Source organism: Heptranchias perlo, chromosome 2 (assembly GCF_035084215.1).
Source record: "Heptranchias perlo isolate sHepPer1 chromosome 2, sHepPer1.hap1, whole genome shotgun sequence".
Taxonomy (NCBI): domain Eukaryota; kingdom Metazoa; phylum Chordata; class Chondrichthyes; order Hexanchiformes; family Hexanchidae; genus Heptranchias; species Heptranchias perlo.
In genome coordinates, this window is record NC_090326.1 from 99,182,948 (window position 1) to 99,202,557 (window position 19,610).

General features: G+C 41.5%; 1 protein-coding gene across 3 annotated transcripts in view; it reads right to left on the reverse strand.

Moving 5' to 3' along the window:
* The window catches only part of invs (inversin), a 351,132-nt gene that overhangs the window by 173,109 nt on the left and 158,413 nt on the right, over window positions 1-19,610 (reverse strand). For all 3 annotated transcript variants that reach the window (XM_068004896.1, XM_068004906.1, XM_068004888.1), the window contains 2 exons: window positions 9,933-10,100; window positions 3,317-3,497 (listed from right to left, as the gene is read on the reverse strand). In XM_068004896.1, coding sequence (XP_067860997.1) covers window positions 3,317-3,497; window positions 9,933-10,100 — 349 coding nt within the window. The remainder of the gene's footprint in view (window positions 1-3,316; window positions 3,498-9,932; window positions 10,101-19,610) is intronic.

Here is a 19,610-nt window from a genome sequence, read left to right on the forward strand (position 1 = left end):
CATGGCGGAGGTGGACGGCGTGCCTGGCGAGGCTGGTGATGTTGCTCGTCCTCGGATGATGTGATGAATGCAGCTATGGCGCACCCCATCCTGACGGTGTGAGTTTGAGGGAGTCCGCAAAGTAGGTAAATGTGTTTGCACAGCAGAGTTTAGGGTATAAATTAATAATTTTGAGTGGAAAGACAAAAGTGTTGCAGCCAAAACTTTGTCTGAAGTGACAGAGTGCCCTGTTGCAATAAATGAGGTATTCCCCCCAACTGTCAAAAAATCCTTTGCATCTCCCACTGGCTGCTGACTGAAACACTTCTGCTCCAACAGGGAGTGTTTCCCACAGCAAGGGAAACACGCTGAGGATCCATGAAAGTTGCACCCCTGCGAAAATCTCCTGTCAATGAGGTCTGTCAAGTACCTCAACTAGGTAAGTAAGTATTTAAATTGTCATCCCACCGGCTTTAATTGCCGGCGGGAGTGCTGCATGCGGGAGCTGCGTGCGCACCCGAACGCGTCACTGGGGAACCCGGAAGTGGGCGGGTTGGAGCCGGGCTCCAGACCCGCTCCAGGATTCCCCAATTTTACGAGCCCCCCCGCCCCCAATGCACCCGCTCGGCCATCCTAAAATCGAGCCCAAATTGTCTGTCCCAATTGTTGATTCACATCAGTACTTGGGGTTCCTGGTGGATGCCAACTTATTCCTAAACACAATACTTCAGGACCGTGCTGAGGAATGAATGGCATTTTTGTCTTTCCCATCCTTCTTCACTGAGAGCAAACTCAAAGTGCAAGTTTAACTTGTGGTGTACATGACCCATTGTCCAAACAGTCCTCCTCTATGGTTCAAACCTTTGACCTATGTTTAAGGTCCACAACCAAGCTGAGTTGGATTTGTTGCAAAACAAAATGTGAAAAGTTTGCAGAGAGGTCTACACCAACCTATCACTGAGCACCCTGGAGAGGGAGTCAGCCTCACTGTGGGCAGGGCTCTTTGCCAAAGTCCCTCACAAGGACTCGGATTAAGCGGCTGGTAACATTTACGTCTCATACACAGCACAGGACATCAAGGTGGCTGACACCTCACTAGCTGCCTTGCATAGATCCTTACACCATGCTGAAAATAGATATCTGACATATAGCTAACGAAGAAATTCAGACTTGAGATAACAGCTGCCAGAAGATGCTATTTGAAAGCCAAGTATGGAAACAAATGCTAATTTATCCAATATTCAATATCTACCATGATGATGCTGCGGAGAAGTAAGCAGCTCCTACTGAAACTGCTCAAACTGGTGGAAGCATTGTTTGATGGCATATGGTGTGTGTCCATGCTGTGGTCAGGAGAATGGTGACCATGGACATGCTCCAAATGAGGAGATGTTGATGCCTGGCGTGAGAGTGAGGGTTGAGAATATTCTTTTGATGAATGTGAAATTTTTATATGCACATCTGGTTCAGTATTATTGTTTGTGTCTGGATTTGGAAGACAGAGAGTGTTGAATGTGTATCAGTGAAGCCTTTTACAACTCAGGGTGCTACAAAGTTTATAGTTCTGTTTACAATAGTAATTGAAGAACTAGCAAATGTGAAAGCAAGTGTTCTGCTCCATATAGCTTGCAAGAAAGGAAAAGATGTGTCGGCAATCATCTGACTGACTGTAGTTATGCTTATTCAGCCTTTTTTATAAACCAAATGAAACTCTTATTCCCAATCTTTCTCTCCAAAATCCACATAAATAGGTTCAGCCAAGAAAACAATGAAAATGCTTAGCGAGGAGTTTGGCTTGACTGGAGATTTGCCCGAAAATGTGGAACATTCACCAACTGTATGAAAGTACAGGGATGTTCCAGTAGCACGTGGACAGCCACCACATATAGAACTAGATTACCTATCTTTTATTCTCTCATTCTATCAATAAATGCACGATCCACCTATTCCCTCTATTTGACTACTTAAGTATTGATGAAATAGGTTCAAATTTGATCTGAGCACAATAACTTCAGAAAACTCAGCACTATAAAATGGTAACATTCATGTTCTTCACTTGCATCTGAACAGCAAGATCTCATTCCTTATGCAGAAAATTAAAGTAGAATAATCCTTCAAATTGTTTTTGGTGTTGACATGAGTGCAACTCTACAATAATGTCCCCACCATAAATCATCATTTTCAGAAAAGGAAGGTAATGGGAGAAAATTGGAAGGAAAATTGGAAGAGAAGGAAAGAGAAAAACAGACAGTCCCTCCAATATTCATTTCTTATGCCCAATCTCTCACTTTTCTCCTTCAAACTCATTTTCTAAGTTGGTCTCCTTTGACCTTCTCTCTTAGTATCTCTAAATGATTACTCTCTTTAGTTTGTTCATATTTAAAAAATTAACTGGTCTCCATATCCCCTCCCCTCTTGTTTTCTCTATCTGACTCAGTCTTTTCTAGCTATTAATTTCTTGGGATTGTCTAAGGGATCCATGAATTATTTTAATGCTATGGCCCATGTCTTTACTATTTGGCTCTTTAATAAGATATTTATGGATGTTGACTTTCCTAAACAATATATCAGTAGTTTTAATTTATATTGTCCAAATTATTTCTCTCGTCTACTCCCAAGGTCTGTCCATGTTCCACTCTATTCTTTTCACTTCTTTGTTTTGCATTCTCTAGTATTACTCTCTTTAGTTTGTTCATATTCTGTTCTTTTGTATTCTTCTGGATTTTCTTGATGTAAATAAGGGCGTGGAGATGCAGAATATATGTAGCCAGTGTCAATCCATCCCCATACTCCTTAATAGAATGGCATTACTGAAACTGGAGAGTACTTGCAGAGTAACCATCATTACAGATCCTGCACTGAGCATTTCAAATTTACAGACACACATTCACCCTAAATAATTTTGCATGATTTACAGATGGGGTTAAAATGGACTTCTAGAAAAGATCATTTCAAACTTAACATGGACGAAAGTGAAATCGAAGTGACTGGGTGACAATGTAATAAGAAAACTGGTGTTGGGGCCACTGGTTAAGAATGGCTTGTGTCCTTGTTCTTTTAGAGGTGTTGTGAGCCAAGACAATTCAAATCTAAAATCAGCCATAAAATGCATAATGATTAGGAAAAATTGAAAGTAATGTAAAGCACAATGAATCTCAGCCTTTTGGTCAGCTGAGAGAGTCTAAAATTTAAAACCATTAATAATGGAATTGACCCAGATTGTACTCAATCTGTCCTAGATCTGTGGATACAATCATTTCAGCAAAAAGAATGAATAAGTTATGATTTTCTGAATGTGTTCTAAGCTCGCTTTTTATTCCCTTTTAGTATTAATTACCTAATAAAGCTGCCCAGTGCAGAGGAGTTCGAAATAAGTTATCATAAGATGTTATATTGCATCCTTCATACAAGGTCAATACATCAACTACAGCTTCATTTCCATCAGCAACAGCAAAGTGAAGTGGTGTTCGTCCTTCGTAGTCCTGCCAGTTCAATAGTGATTCAGTGGGAGCAGCCTCCTACCAGGTGGAAAAAATCTGAACATTGTAATATGTTGTAATAGGTGCATTGCCAATACTTTTAAAATTAGAAAATCCTCTGAATAGTATCTAACCAAAGGAAAAAAAATAAACAAAAATACATTTTTACCATAAAAAATATTCATAAGTCAAAAATCAAAAACCTTAAGTTATAAAGGTTCACTGCTTCAGTCCACAGTCATCAGCTTAGTACTACAGGGAAGGGTTCAAATTGGGGTTTTACCAAATGGATTATCCCACGACAGAGAAGGTACAGAGCATTTCACAGGCTGGCCAGAGCACTGCATTGGTAGGAATGTAGAGGGCTACAGGACAGGAAAAGATTATTAAGGTATCTCAGCTCATTCCCAAAGATTAATAAGCTACTAAAGGTATATATACGGTATGTATCTTATACCTTGGATGAGTTCTCAACTAATGAATGAAACTGATTAAAAAATATAACTGTTATCTGAATAATTTCAATCAAAAACACTTTAGTAGGATTTTCCGTAGGAAGAATGAGGAGAGGCAATATAAACTATAGGGCATAACTCTAAAAGGGGTACAGGAACAGAAGGATCTGGGGGTATATGTGCACAAATCGTTGAAAGTGGCAGGGCAGGTTGAGAAAGAGGTTAAAAAAGCATAAAGCATTCTGGGCTTTATAAATAGAGGCATAGAGTACAAAACTATGGAAGTCATGATGAACCTTTATAAAACACTGATTCGGCCACAACTGGAGTATTGTGTCCAGTTCCGGGCGCCGCACTTCAGGAAAGATGTGAAGGCCTTAGAAAGGGTGAAGAAGAGATTTATTAGAATGATTCCACAGATGAGGGGCTTAAGTTACATGGATAGACTGGAGAAGCTGTGGTTGTTCTCCTTGGAACAGAGACGGTTGCGAGGAGATTTAATAGAGGTATTCAAAATCATGAAGGGTCGAGACAGAGTAGATAGAAAGAAACTGTTCCCATTGGCGGAAGTATCAAGGACCAGAGGACATAGATTTAAAGTGATTGGCAAAAGAACCAAAGGTGACATGAGGAAAAACTTTTTTACACAGCGAGTGGCTAGGATCTGCACTGTCCGAAAGGGTGGTGGAGGCAGATTCAATCATGGCCTTCAAAAGGGAACTGGATAAGTACTTGAAAGGAAAAAATTTGCAGGGCTACGGGGATAGGGCGGGGGAGTGGGGCTAGCTGGATTGCTCTTGCATAAAGCCGGCGTGGATTCGATGGGTTGAATGGCCTCCTTCCATGCTGTAACCTTTCTATGATTCTATCTTTCTATGATTCTTGTAAATGAGTTTGGAAGGCAGAGGAAACAAAGGTTAGAAACTAGACAACAAAGGAGTTTTGGCAGTGCTTAATGGAATATACCTCAATGCAAGGAATCTAGCGAATAAAGCAGATGAGCTAAGGGCACAGATAGATACGTGGAAGTACGATATCATGGCTATTACTGAAACATGGCTTAAACAGGGGCAGGAATAGGAATATAGGAACATAGGAACAGGAGTAGGCCATTCAGCCCCTCATGCCTGCTCCGCCATTTGATAAGACCATGGCTGATCTGTGATCTAGCTCCACATACCTGCCTTTGGCCCATATCCCTTAATACCTTTGGTTGCCAAAAAGCTATCTATCTCACATTTAAATTTAGCAATTGAGCTAGTATCAACTGCCGTTTGCGGAAGAGAGTTCCAAACTTCTACAACCCTTTGTGTGTAGAAATGTTTTCTAATCTCACTCCTGAAAGGTCTGGCTCTAATTTTTAGACTGTGCCCCCTACTCCTAGAATCCCCAACCAGCGGAAATAGTTTCTCTCTATCCACCCTATCCGTTCCCCTTAATATCTTATAAACTTCGATCAGATCACCCCTTAACCTTCGAAACTCCAGAGAATACAACCCCAATTTGTGTAATCTCTCCTCGTAACTTAACCCTTGAAGTCCGGGTATCATTCTAGTAAACCTACGCTGCACTCCCTCCAAGGCCAATATGTCCTTCCGAAGGTGCGGTGCCCAGAACTGCTCACAGTACTCCAGGTGCGGTCTAACCAAGGTTTTGTATAGCTGCAGCATAACTTCTGCCCCCTTGTACTCTAGTCCTCTAGATATAAAGGCCAGCATTCCATTCGCCTTATTGATTATTTTCTGCACCTGTTCATGACACTTCAATGATCTATGTACCTGAACCCCTAAGTCCCTTTGGACATCCACTGTTTTAAATTTTTTACCATTTAGAAAGTACCCTGTTCTATCCTTTTTTGATCCAAAGTGGATGACCTCACATTTGTCTACATTGAATTCCATTTACCACAGTTTTGCCCATTCACCTAATCTATCAATATTGCTTTGTAATTTTATGTTTCCATCTACACAGCTTACAATGCCACCAATCTTTGTGTCATCGGCAAACTTAGACATGAGACTTTCTATGCCTTCATCTAAGTCGTTAATAAATATTGTGAATAATTGAGGCCCCAAGACACATCCCTGCGGGACTCCACAAGTCACATCCTGCCAATGTGAATACTTACCCATTATCCCTACTCTCTGTCACCTTCCGCTCAGCCAACTTCCTAACCAAGTCCATACTTCTCCCTCGATTCCATGGGCTTCTATCTTAGCTAACAGTCTCTTATATGGGACCTTATCAAATGCCTTCTGGAAGTCCATATAAATAACATCCATTGACATTCCCCTGTCCACTACTTTAGTCACCTCTTCAAAAAATTCAGTCAGGTTTGTCAGGCACGACCTACCTTTCACAAATCCATGCTGGCTCTCTCTGATTAACTGAAAATTCTCGAGGTGTTCAGTCACCCTATCCTTAATTGTAGACTCCAGAAATTTCTCCACAACAGATGTTAGGCTAACTGGTCTATAATTCCCCGGTTTCCCTCTCTCTCCTTTCTTAAAAAGCAGAGTGACATGTGCTCAACATTCCTGGTTACTGGGTTTTCAGATGAGATCGAGAGGGAGATTAAAAAAAAGGAGTGGGGGTGGCAATATTGGTTAAAGAAACAATTATGACTGTGAGGAAGGGTGATATGTTAGAAGGATCATCAAATGAGGCCGTATGGGTTGAGCTAAAGAACAAAAAAGGGGCAATCACAGTGCTGGGAGCGTACTATAGGCCCCCAAACAGTCAGAGGGAAATAGAAGAGCAAATATGTAGGCAAATTTCAGAGAAGTGGAAGAACAATAGGGCAGTGTTAGAAGGGGATTTAAACTACCCTAATATTAACAATCAGTGTAAAAGGTATAGTGGGCACAGAATTCTTAAATTACATTCAGGAAAACGTTTTTAGCTAGTATGCAGCAAGCCCAAGAGGGGGGGGGGCAGATCTGGATTTAGTTTTATGGAATGAATCTGGGCAGGTGGAAGGAGTATCAGTGGGAGAGCATTTTGGTGGTAGTGATCATAATTCAGTTAGATTTAGTATAGTTATGGAAAAGGACAAAGATAGATCGGGGGTAAAAGTTCTAAATTGGGGAAAGGCCAATTTTACTAAGCTGAGAAGTGGTTTAGCAAAAGTGGACTGGAAACAGCTACTTGAAGGTAAATCAGTGTCAGAGCAGTGAGAGGCATTCAAGGGAGGATGGTGAGGGTTCAGAACAAACACGTTCCCACAAAGAAAAAGGGTGGGGCTGCCAAACCTAGAGCCCCCTGGATGACAAGGAGCATACAGGGTGAGATAAGGAAAAAAAGGGAAGCTTATGTCAGACACCGAGAGCTCAATACTGCAGAAAGCCTAGAGGAGTATAGAAAGTGCAGGGGTGAAATTAAAAAGGAAATTAGAAAAGCAAAGAGAGGGCATGAAAAAATACTGAGCAGTAAAATTAAGGAAAACTCAAAAATGTTTTATAAATACATAAAGAGTAAGAGGATAATTAAGGAACGAGTAGGGCCTAATAGAGACCAAAAAGGTAACCTATGTGTGGAGATGGAAGATGTGGGTATGGTTCTTCATGAATACTTTGCATCTGTCTTCACAAAGAGGGGGACAATGCAGAGGAGGAGGAGTGTGAAATATTGGATGCGATAAGCATAGTGAGAGAGGAAGTATTACGGGGTTAGCATCTTTGAAAGTAGATAAATTGCCAGGCCCGGATGAAATGTATCCCAGGCTGTTAAGAGAAGCAAGGGAGGAAATAGCGGAGGCTCTGACCATCATTTTCCGATGCTCCCTGGCCACAGGTGTGGTGCCGGAGAATTGGAGGACTGCTAACGTTGTACTGTTGTTTAAAAAGGGAGAAAGAGATCGACCGAGTAATTATAGGCCAGTTAGTCTAACCTCGGTGGTGGGCAAATTACTGGAATCAATTCTGAGGGGCAGCATAAATTGTCATTTAAAAAGGCATGGGTTAATCAAGGACAGTCAGCATGGATTTGTTAAGGGAAGGTCGCGTCTGACTAGCTTGATTGAATTTTTTGAGGAAGTAACATGGAGGGTCGATGAGGGTAACATGTTTGATGTTGTGTACATGGATTTTAGCAAGGCTTTTGACAAGGTCCCACATGGCAGACTGGTCAAAAAGTAAAAGCCCATGGGATCCAAGGCAAAGTGGCTAGTTGGATCCAAAACTGCCTTAGTGGCAGGAAGCAAAGGGTAATGGTCGACAGGTGTTCTTGCAACTGGAAGGCTGTTTCCAGTGGGGTTCTGCAAGTCTCAGTACTAGGTCCCTTGCTTTTTGTGGTATATATTACTGATTTGGATTTGAATGTGGGGAGCTTGATCAAGAAGTTTGCAGATGATACAAAAATTGTCCGTGTGGTTGATAGTGAGGAGGAAAGCTGTAGACTGCAGGAAGATATCAATGGACTGGTCAGGTGGGCAGAAAAGTGGCAAATGGAATTCAATCCGGAGAAGTGTGAGGTAATGCATTTGGGGAGGGCAAACGAGGCAAGGGAATACACAATAAATGGGAGGATACTGAGAGGTGTAGAGGAACAAAAGGACCTTGGAGTGCATGTCCACAGATCCCTTAAGGTAGCAGGTAGATATGGTGGTTAAAAAGGCATTTGGGATACTTTCCTTTATTAGCCGAGGCACAGAATATAAGAGTAGGGAGGTTATGCTAGAACTGTATAAAACACTGGTTAGGCCACAGCTTGAGTACTGTGTACAGTTCTGGTCACCACATTACAGGAAAGATGTGATTGCACTAGAGAGGGTACAGAGGAGATTTACGAGGATGTTGCCAGGGCTGGAGAATTTTAGCTATGAGAAAAGATTGGATAGGCGATGTTGTTTTCTTTGGAACAAAGGAGGCTGAGGAGAGAGTTAATTGAGGTGTATAAAATGATGACAGGACCAGATAGAGTGGATTGGGGGGACCTATTTCCCTTAGCAGAGGGGTCAATGACCAGAGGGAATGAATTTAAAGTAATTGATAGAAGGATTAGAGGGGAGCTGAGGAGGGTGTTGGGAGTCTGGAACTCACTGCCTGAGAGGGTGGTAGAGGCAGAAACCCTCAACTCATTTAAAAAGTACTTGGGTGTGCACCTGAAATGCCGTAACCTACAGGGCTATGGATCAAGGGCTGGAAAGTGGGATTAAGCTGGATAGCTCTTTTTCAGCCAGCACGGATACGATGGGCCGAATGGCCTCCTTCTGTGCCGTAACTTTCTATGATTCTACAATTCAACTGTTATCAGGCATCCCGAGCAGCCGCACACTAACGGCATTGTTTTGAATGAAAGCAAGTAAATTCTGTGAAGCCAGGAGGAGGAGGAGTGCTCCCCCCCAACTCCACAGGCCTCACGAATCCCCTCCCCCTTCCACCGTTGCCCGATCCAACCACCCCCCCTCCCCGACCTTACCTGAGGGCCGATACCAGTGAGGCAGGCAGCCCAATATTGATTTTTCTCTTGGTGCAAGCTGCCTGTGCAGGTGCAACCAGCATCAGAAGCATGCCCCGACTATGTAGGTGAGGCCCGAAGACTAATTTCTGTCAATGATCGGGCCTCCTGGTTGGAGCCGAGTCTGGGTCCAAAAAAAGGTCCAGACAAAAATCTACCCTGATATATTTTAAGCAGTGCAATGATTCTGTAAGAAAAGCAGAATAGCACTCACAATGTTAAGAGGTTACAGATCAATAAACCTGGAGCTAATCCTCATCTATTACTTGCCCTGATAGATCTTCAGTCTACAGATAATGCAAAGCCGCTTAATTCATACTACTGGATTATTTGAATTTGAATTGAACTAAAACGTCTCCTGCGCTGTTTGATTCCAATTTTAATTTGAATTACTGGTTAATTCATTCTTTTAAAGCGCAAAACGACTTTGAATTACTAATAGACTGAAGTTATGATGTTACACCAATACAGCAGAGCAACCTCCTATTAGTACCACTCCCACACTTAGTGCAATTTCTATTGTCTTCAGTCACTGCAGAAGAGTTTGAACCAACACGCTTACCAGAATGCATTTCACTGTGTGAATCGCTGTACTGTCTTTGTTATTGGCAGCCCAATGGAGTGGGATTTTGCCTTCAATGTCAGGAATGCCTATATTGGAATCGTGTTTTATCAGCAGTTTCACATGCTCGGGATGGTTGTAGTAGGCACTCCAGTGTAATGCTGTTTGCTACAGAAATTAACAAAAATAATTAAAAACAGGGCAGTTGAGATTACTGTACATACCAGGTTACTGTACTTTTCTAGTTCAGGAAAAATAACACTTCTGTATTAGTTAACATGAAACCATTAATTAAAAAAAAATGAAGTGTTTTGCTATAGTATCAGAGCAGGGTCAAGTCCCTACAGTAAGTTCTTAATCTTAGATGCCCCATCAGATGGAAATACAGAATATATTGAATAAAGACCTGGTGCCTCTATACAGGAAGAGAAGGAAAAAATATAGAAAATCAACTCATTCCAGACAAGTGATGCACTTCCCAGTGGCTAAACCAAGAATGGCATTGGCAGAGACCTGGGTGTAGATTATGTACCCAGGAAATATGTCATGAGTTTGATGGATAGAAGATGCAAGAACGAGAAAATAATACATTAAAAAGATATACAAAATTGGAAATATTTTCATAAACAGCAGTACCTGTACACACAAAATTAACAAATATATCAAGCAGCACTTTCCTGGACAAAGATCACCAGTCTACCCAACCAACATTATAAACAGCTTTATCAATCTAATTAATAGTGAATCTCAAATTTTTTGTCTGCATGATATTTCAATTAAATGTCTGGGCGATTCTTTCAGATTAAACATTCTCTGTTGATATCTAACTGCAGCTGTTGATAATCTAATGTGGAAATAATTGCTTTGATTGTACTTCCACTGTTAAAGATTTTGCACTTAAGTATATCTAAATGAAATTAGACTATTGATGATTTTTATCTCAGTTATCTTTACATTGCTGCTGTCGCTTTGAAATCAAATACCCTGCAACAAGTGAATAAAAATAAATAATCTTGAACAATATTTGTTTACTGCACATGATTTGTATCATGTCTTGCAGTGTCGTGATATTCTGATATAACAATAGATTACAATTAATAAAAGGCTTGATATCTTTTTAAATATAATTCTGAGAACATTATATGTGCTAATTCTGAGATATCAACAGGAAAAATTAATTTTTGATAGTCTTAACATTTTCTTTGCATACCGTTTAATTAGTCTGCTTATAAATTCTTGCATATCCAGCATGGTTCTGTTCTCTGTGCTGAAACTATCCGCATCAGAGATCAACATTTTTATCCATGGGAACTGAGTGATGCAGTGGGTTAGATGATGACCTTTCACCTATGGGACCTGGCTTCAGTTGAGACTGATGGGATGAAAGTCCCTTCTATCTGCTGGCTATAAGGATCCAATGTGAAATGGGTTTGGGTAGTCTCAATCAAGTTGCTAGTGAGCGTCAGCCTACAGCACAAAAATGCTCCAAATTCAGTACTAACTAGCAATGCTGTCCTCAGATAGCCAGAGGATGGATGGTGTGCCAACTGGAAAAAATACAACCAGATGCAACTCACATATTCTGATATATTGAGCCTGCAGGGATGTTGATCTTATAACAGTAGAGAAAGAGAGCATTGACTTTGAACGAAAAGCATGCTTCAAAATGTGACATCATGCTTCAGTTATTTCTTATTAAACATAGATTTTAATATTTTGCCTCATTTTACCTTCCTTTTTGTTCCTAGAAATACTAAACACAAACCAAGACAGCCTTCTTGAAAAATAATAAATAAATTAAGTCTAGCCATGGACAACAACAAAATAACCAGATTAACTTCAGATCGTAACCACAGCTCCCATTTTTTAGGACAACAGGTGCTGGTAATGGTTCTGATGTTGCCATTTACACCTCCACTAGACCTCTTTGTTTCTTTACTTGTCCCATTACCACCCTCGTCTTGCACCATCATCCCTTTTGTCATTTAATCACTCCTGCCCTCCACCCTAAAAGAGACCTTCCCTTTTGTTCTTTTCTACCCTCCCCTTCCTCCCCTCATTCCCTGGCTCTGTACTTGCTTAAAAACTGTTTAATCTTCAACTTCTTCCAGTTCTGACGAAGGGTCATCGACCTGAAACGTTAACTCTATTTCTTTCTCCACAGATGCTGCCTGACTTGCTGAGTATTTCCAGCATTTTCTGTTTTTATTTCAGATTTCCAGCATCCACAGTATTTTGCTTTTGAAAATAACTGGCTGCTTCATTCATCCACCACAAGCAAACTGTTTCATGATCAGGAGAGTACCACATCTGCAGACTACTTACATAAGCAACAACTTGCATTTACATAGCACCTTTAATGTGTGAAAAAAGTTAAAAGGAATGGACACGAGCCATGGCGGGAGAATTAATGCAGGTGACTGAAGGCTTAGTTGAAAAGATGGGTTTTAAGGAGTCTTTTAAAGAGAAAAGTGGAAAAGCAGAGGGTTTCGGGAGAGTTCCAGAGAGTAGGGCCAAGGCAGCTGAAGGTTCTACCACCAATCATAGAATCATAGTATGTTATAGCACAGAAGGTGGCCATTCGGCCCATCGTGCCCGTTCTGGCTCTTTGAAAGAGCTATGCAATTAGTCCCAATCCCTTGCTCTTTCCCCATAGCCCTGCAATTTATTCCTTTCAAGTATTTATCCAATTCCCTTTGAAAGTTATTACTGAATCTGCTTCCACCACCCTTTCAGGCTGTGCATTCCAGATCATAACAACTCTGCGTAAAAAAAATGTTGCCTCTGGTTCTTTTGCCAATCACCTTAAATCTGTGTCCTCTGGTTACCGACCCTTCTGCCACAGGAAATAGTTTCTCTTTATTTACTCTATCAACACCGTTCATGATTTTGAACACCTCCATCAAATCGTCACTTAACCTTCTCTGTTTCTAGGAGAACAACCCCAGTTTCTCCAGTCTCTCCACATTACTGAAGTCCCTCATCCCTGGTACCATTCTCGTAAATCTCTTCTGCACCCTCTCTAAGGCCTTGACGTCTTTCCTAAAGTGTGGTGCCCAGAACTGAACACAATACTCCAGCTGAGGCATAACCAGTGTTTTGTAAAGGTTTAGCATAACTTCCTTGCTTTTGTACTCCATGCTTCTATTTATAAAGCCCAGGATCCCATCTGCTTTTTAAACAGCCTTCTCAACTTGTCCTGCCACCTTCAAAGATTTCTGTACATACGCCCCCATGTCTCTCTGTTCCTGTACCCCCTTTAAAATTGTACCATTTAGTTTATATTGCCTCTCCTCTTCATTCTTACCAAAATGTATCACTTCACGCTTCTCTGCATTAAACTTCATCTGCCATGTGTCTGCCCATTTCACCAGTCTGTCTATGTCCTCCTGAAGTCTGTTACTATCCTCCACATTGTTTACCATGTTTCCAAGTTTTGTGTCATCTGCAAACTTTGAAATTATACCCTGTATACCCATGTCCAGGTCATTAATATAAATCAAAAAGAGCAATATGGTCCTAATACGACCCCTGGTGCAGGGGGTAAAAGGGCAGAGGGGGGAGATGTTCTAATGTGGAAGTGATCTTGGTGATGGACAGGTTATGGGGTTTGATATTTAATCCTGGGTTGAATGAGATGCCAATGTTTTATACAATCTGACTCAACCCGAACAAGTGGCTGGGGGATGGGGAGGGGGGGGGTTGAGGAATAGTGTCAGTGGCAAAAGAAGAGAGTTTATGACGGGAGTTGAAAATAATGGCTTTGGTCTTCCCAGTGTTCAGTTGGAGGAAATTCTAACTCATCCCCAGTTTAAAATCAGACATCCAGTGAACACAAAGAGGTTGTCATGTTGAGGAAAGTGCTGCAGGGACAGAGCTGTATGTTGTCACCATACATACATATGGAAGTTGATTCCTTGCTTGCTGATGAGATCACCAGAGGGCAATGTGTAGATTTTATTTACAAATTGTAAATGTAAAGAAATAATCATACTTCTGACATATCTCCCCCAAACTATTATAACAAAGCAAAATACTCATCAAATGTTGAAAATGTAGATATATAGTAAGTCAGATGATCTAAAATAAAGCTTTAGGAGAAGCTTTTTTTAAAAATTAAATTACATAATTAGAACTCATGTACAGGATAACAAATTACATTGAATACAACCAAATTTGCATGACCTCTTGTAATTCTAACTATAAAGCAGAGAAATAACATAATTTATAAATAAGATGAAACAGCATACTAATGTAATGTTAGGATACAGAAGCACATCTCAATATTAATCAAGACTGGAATCATAGCCTTCTAATGACCTAAATGGTGGATTGCAGAATGACTGGGCCTGGGAGATAGTAACATGTCCAAAGAGAGAATGAGTTAAAGGTACAACTAATTCTTTTCTTTTTCGCCATAATATTTAATATTAAATTAGGACAAAATTAACTTGAGATTAACTGCACAAAGTAAAATGTCATCGGACCCCGATCTGTATATTTAAAGAAGGACCTCGCCGGCTTCAAGCGGGTGTCCTTGCCACCTACTCAGAAGATCGGGTTAAAATTGAAGATGGCGGGATCCATCCGGGACATCGACAGGTAAGTCACCCAGTCAATTTGGTTTCCGCCAGGTGGATAGGGTTAAGATCGCCCCTCACATTTCCCTTGTTACACCTCAGCCTTAGTTCAGCAGCAGCACTCATGCCTCGGAGTCAGAAGGTTGTGGGCTCAAGCCCCACTCCAGAGACTTGAGCACATAATTAGGGCTGATACTTTAGTGCAGTACTAAGGGAGTGCAACACTGCTGGAGGTGCCATCCTTCAGTTGAGACATTAAATTGAGGCCCTGTCTGTGTTCTCAGGTAAATGAAAAAGGGGAGTTCTTCCCGATGTCCTGCTCAACATTTATCCCTCAACCAACATACAAATTAAGAGCAGGAATAGGCCATTTGGCCCCTCGAGCCTGCTCTGCCATTTGATAAGATCATGGCTGATCTGATTGTGACCTCAACCCTACTTTCCCCTCTACCTACTATAACCTTTGACTCCCTTGTTAATCAGGTATCTATCTAACTCAGCCTTAAAAATATTCAATGACCCTGTCTCCACCGATTTCTGGGGAAGGGAGTTCCCACAGACTCACGACCCTCTGAGAGAAAAAAGTTCTCCTCATCTCCGCCTTAAATGGGAGACCACTTATTTTTAAACTGTGGCCCTTAGTTCTAGTCTGTCCCACAAGGGGAAACATCCTCTCAGCAACTACCCCTTCTAGTCCCCTCAAGATCTTGTATGCTTCAATAAGATCACCTCTCATTCTTCTAAACTCCAGTGTATACAGGCCTAACTTGTCCAACCTTTCCTCATAAGATAAATCCCTCATCCCAGGAATCAGTGGAGTGAACCTTCTCTGAACCGCCTCCAAAGCAAGTATGTCCTTTCGTAAATAAGGCGACCAAAACTGCACACAGTATTCTAGATGTGGCCTCACCAATGCCCTGTACAACTGTAGCAAAACATCTCTACTTTTTTATATTCCATTCCCCTTGCAATAAATGACAACATTCCATTTGCCTTCCTAATAAACCAACATGACTAAAGCTGTTGGTCATGTATCTCATTGCTGTTTGTGGGACCTTGCTGTGCACAAATTGGCTACCATGTGTCCGTTCATTACAACAGTAGTTATATTTTAAAAGTACCTCATTGGCTGTGAAGCGCTTCGGGATGTTCTGATGTCGTGAAAGACACTGTGTAAATGCAAGTTTTTTCTTTGTTTTCTCTTGTTTAAAATTATTAATGCCAAACTATAAGAATATCGCTAGGATAATCAGGTCAAATGGGTTACAAACTCAAGTCCATTAAACAATTTGAACAAGTTAGATACCATGGGCATGATTTTAGCTTGGAGGGGGGGCGGGGGGGAATCGGTGGAATTCCTGACAGGAAACGTGGATGTACAGCTTTCCCGGACATCCTTACGATTTTGACGTAAGGACTTCGTTATTTAATTTTTTGCCCGTTTCCCGCCTGACAGGCTGTCTCTTAGTCGGGCGGGAGAAGAGTAAGGAAGAGGACGTGATTAGGTTAAGTGTTAGATTGGGGGGCGGGAGGTCGGGGTCACAGTGGGGGGGGTCGGGGGTCACCGGGAGGGGGGTCAGTCATTGGGGGGCTGTAAGTCATTGGTAGGGGGAGGGCGGTTAGTCATCGGAGGGGCTGTCAGTCATTGGAGGGGGGGTAGGGGTCGGGGATCATAGAAACATAGAAAAATAGGAGCAGGAGTAGGCCATTCGGCCCTTCAATATGATTTTTTTTATTCGTTCACGGGATGCCCATCCCTAATTGCCCTCGAGAAGGTGGTGGTGAGCCACCACCACCTTCTCAAGGGCAATTAGATACATGACCAACAGCTTTAGTCATGTTGGTTTATTAGGAAGGCAAATGGAATGTTGTCATTTATTGCAATATGGTCCTCTATCTCAGGACCATATTTCCGCTCTCCCCCCATACCCCTTGATGCCTTTAAATCATCACGGGGTCGGAGATCATAAGGGGGGATCGGAGATCATAAGGGGGGGATCGGAGGTCGTGGTGGGGGGGTCGCTGCAGGTAGGCTTGTTGGGCCTGGGGGAAGCACTTCTGCTCCTAGCTCAATTGCTAAATTTAAATGTGAGATAGATAGCTTTTTGGCAATCAAAGGTATTAAGGGATCTTATCAAATGGCGGAGCAGGCACGAGGGGCTGAATGGCCTACTCCTGTTTCTGTGTTCCTATAAAGGCACTTACCTACAGTTTTGGGGCTTCTCGCCTCCTCTCACATGGCGTGAAGGAGAAGGCCTGGGAATCCCGGCCTCCATGGGCTAAAATCAAAAAAGCTTTGAAAATGGAGGCCCGCAGCCTCCTTAAAAGCTTTTATTGCCCGACCCGCCCTGAGGGTGGTTTGGTCGCCCGCCCTTGTCCCGCCCCCGTGAAAACTGGAAATGGGGGGGGGGGGTTAGAGGTCGGTTGGGGATGGGTTTTAGATTTTTGCAATTGTTACTGCCTCCCCACCCCCAACCCACCCATTTTTCCAGGCTAAAATCATGCCCCATATCTCATTTTCTATCTTTATTTATCTAGGTTCCAGCTATCTCTATTTATCTTTCAGCTGTCTTCCACGAGATGAAAATTCTAATAACATAAATTATCCCAGACCATGTTCTCCATTCTATTCTTCATCAACATTTGCAGACACTTGAGTATCTCATCTATGTAGTACCTGCATGGCCGCCTTCTTTCAGATTCCTGAACAATGATTTGCAGATTCCTGGTTTAGCATTTGTTGAAATTCATTTGTAAGCTCCATTCAATCTACTGGTCAGTCTAGATTCAACAATTGCCATTTTTTTAACACTGCCGGTGCTTTAGCCCACTTAAAATAAACGGGTTAACTCCAGTATTAAAATAATACTGATCAGAAATTCTCGGCTTTCCTGTCTTAAAGGATTGCCACCAAATTATATGCTTGATGTCTAGCACTTTTGATAATCTGGACAAGAGTAATGGGATAGAGGAGCAAGGGGTCTCAGAGTACAGATACACAAATCACTAAAAGTAGCGACGTAGGTTAATAAGGCCATAAAAATGGCAAACCCAAGCACTGGGGTTCATTTCTAGTGGCATAGAATTGAAAAGCAGAGAAGCTATGTTAAACTTGTTATAGATATGATGTGGAGATGCCGGTGATGGACTGGGGTTAACAATTGTAAACAATTTTACAACACCAAGTTATAGTCCAACAATTTTATTTTTAATTTAATCATTTCCACACCGCCTGAGGAAGGGGAAAGCCCCCGAAAGCTTGTGGGATTAAAAATAAAATTGTTGGACTATAACTTGGTGTTGTAAAATTGTTTACAATTGTTATAGATAGACCTTGGTTAGACCACACGGAGTACTGTGCACAGTTCTGGTCTCCATATTATAAAAATGATACAGAGGCATTGGAGAAAGTACAAAAAAGATTCAAAAGAATGATACCAGAACTGAAAAAATATACTTATTAGGAAAGGCTGAATAGGCTGGGGCTCTTTTCTCTAGAAAAGAGAAAGCTGAGGGGTGACCTGATAGAGGTCTTTAAGATAATGAAAGGGTTTGATAGGGTGGACGCAGAGAAAATGTTTCCACTTGTGGGGGAGTTCAAAACTAGAGGACATAAATATAAGATATTCACTAATACATCCAATAGGGAATTCAGGAGAAACTTCTTTAGTTGAGGCGACCAGCATAGATGCATTTAAGGGGAAGTTAGATAAGCACATAAGGGAGAAAGGATATGCTGATAGGGTTACATGAAGTAGGGAGGGAGGAGGCTTATGTAGACCATAAATGCTGGCATAGACCAGTTGGGTCAAATGGCCTGTTTGTGTGCTGTAGACTCGATGTAGATGTAATGTACTTGGATTTTCAAATGGCCTTTGATAAGGTAGCACATAGTAGACTCATGACTAAGGTCAGAGCATGTGGAGTCAGGGGATAAGTGTGGGAGGAGGCTCATATGGAGCATAAACACCAGCACAGACCAGTTGGGATGAATGGTCTGTTTCTGTGCTCTAAATTCAATGTAATTCTATGTAATCTCCACAATGATGTTAACCATTATGAATTTACAAGAATCCTCAAATTCTTGTAGGGTCATTCATGCACTGTCTGGATGGTTCACAGTTCTTCGATATATAGAAATTGGGATGATGAATGAGTTGTTTTCTTGATAGTCTTAATGTCCAAATTTTGATCAAATAATTTCAGAATCAGCATTATTAAAATATTAATATTCCAAAGCTACCACGTGGAGTTCTTCTTTAAATTATTCATGTAGTTACTCTCCATTTCAAGACTGAAGACTATAACTGCTCTTACCAACAATGACAGTTTGGAAAGCTGGGTGGAAGGCTAACAGTTCCCAAAAGTTCTTCTGACATATACGGGTTCTTCTGACATCCGGTATTTTTGCAACTGGAAGGCTGTTTCCAGTGGGGTTCCGCAAGGAGTACTAGGTCCCTTGCTTTTTGTGGTATATATTAATGATTTGGATTTGAATGTGGGGAGCTTGATCAAGAAGTTTGCAGATGATACAAAAATTGACCGTGTGGTTGATAGTGAGGAGGAAAGCTGCAGACTGCAGGAAGATATCAATGGACTGGTCAGGTGCGCAGAAAAGTGGCAAATGGAATTCAATCTGGAGAAGTGTGAGGCAAGGGAGTACACAATAAATGGGAAGATACTGAGACCTGTAGAGGAACAAAGGAACCTTGGAGTGCATGTCCACAGATGCCTGGAGGTAGCAGGACAGGTAGATAAGGTGATTAAAAAGGCATACGGGATACATTCCTTTATTAGCCGAGGCATAGAATATAAGAGCAGGGAGGTTATGCTAGAATTGTATAAAATATTGGTTAGGCCACAGCTTGAGTATTGCTTACATTTCTGGTCACCACATTACAGGAAAGATGTGATTGCACTAGAGAGGGTAGAGAGGAAATTTACGAGGATGTTGCCAGGACTGGAGAATTTTAGCTATGAGAAAAGATTGGAAGGCTGGGGCTGTTTTCTTTGGAACAAAGGAGGCTGAGGGGAGATTCAATTGAGGTGTATAAAATTATGATGGGACCAGATAGAGTGGATAGGAAGCACCTATTTC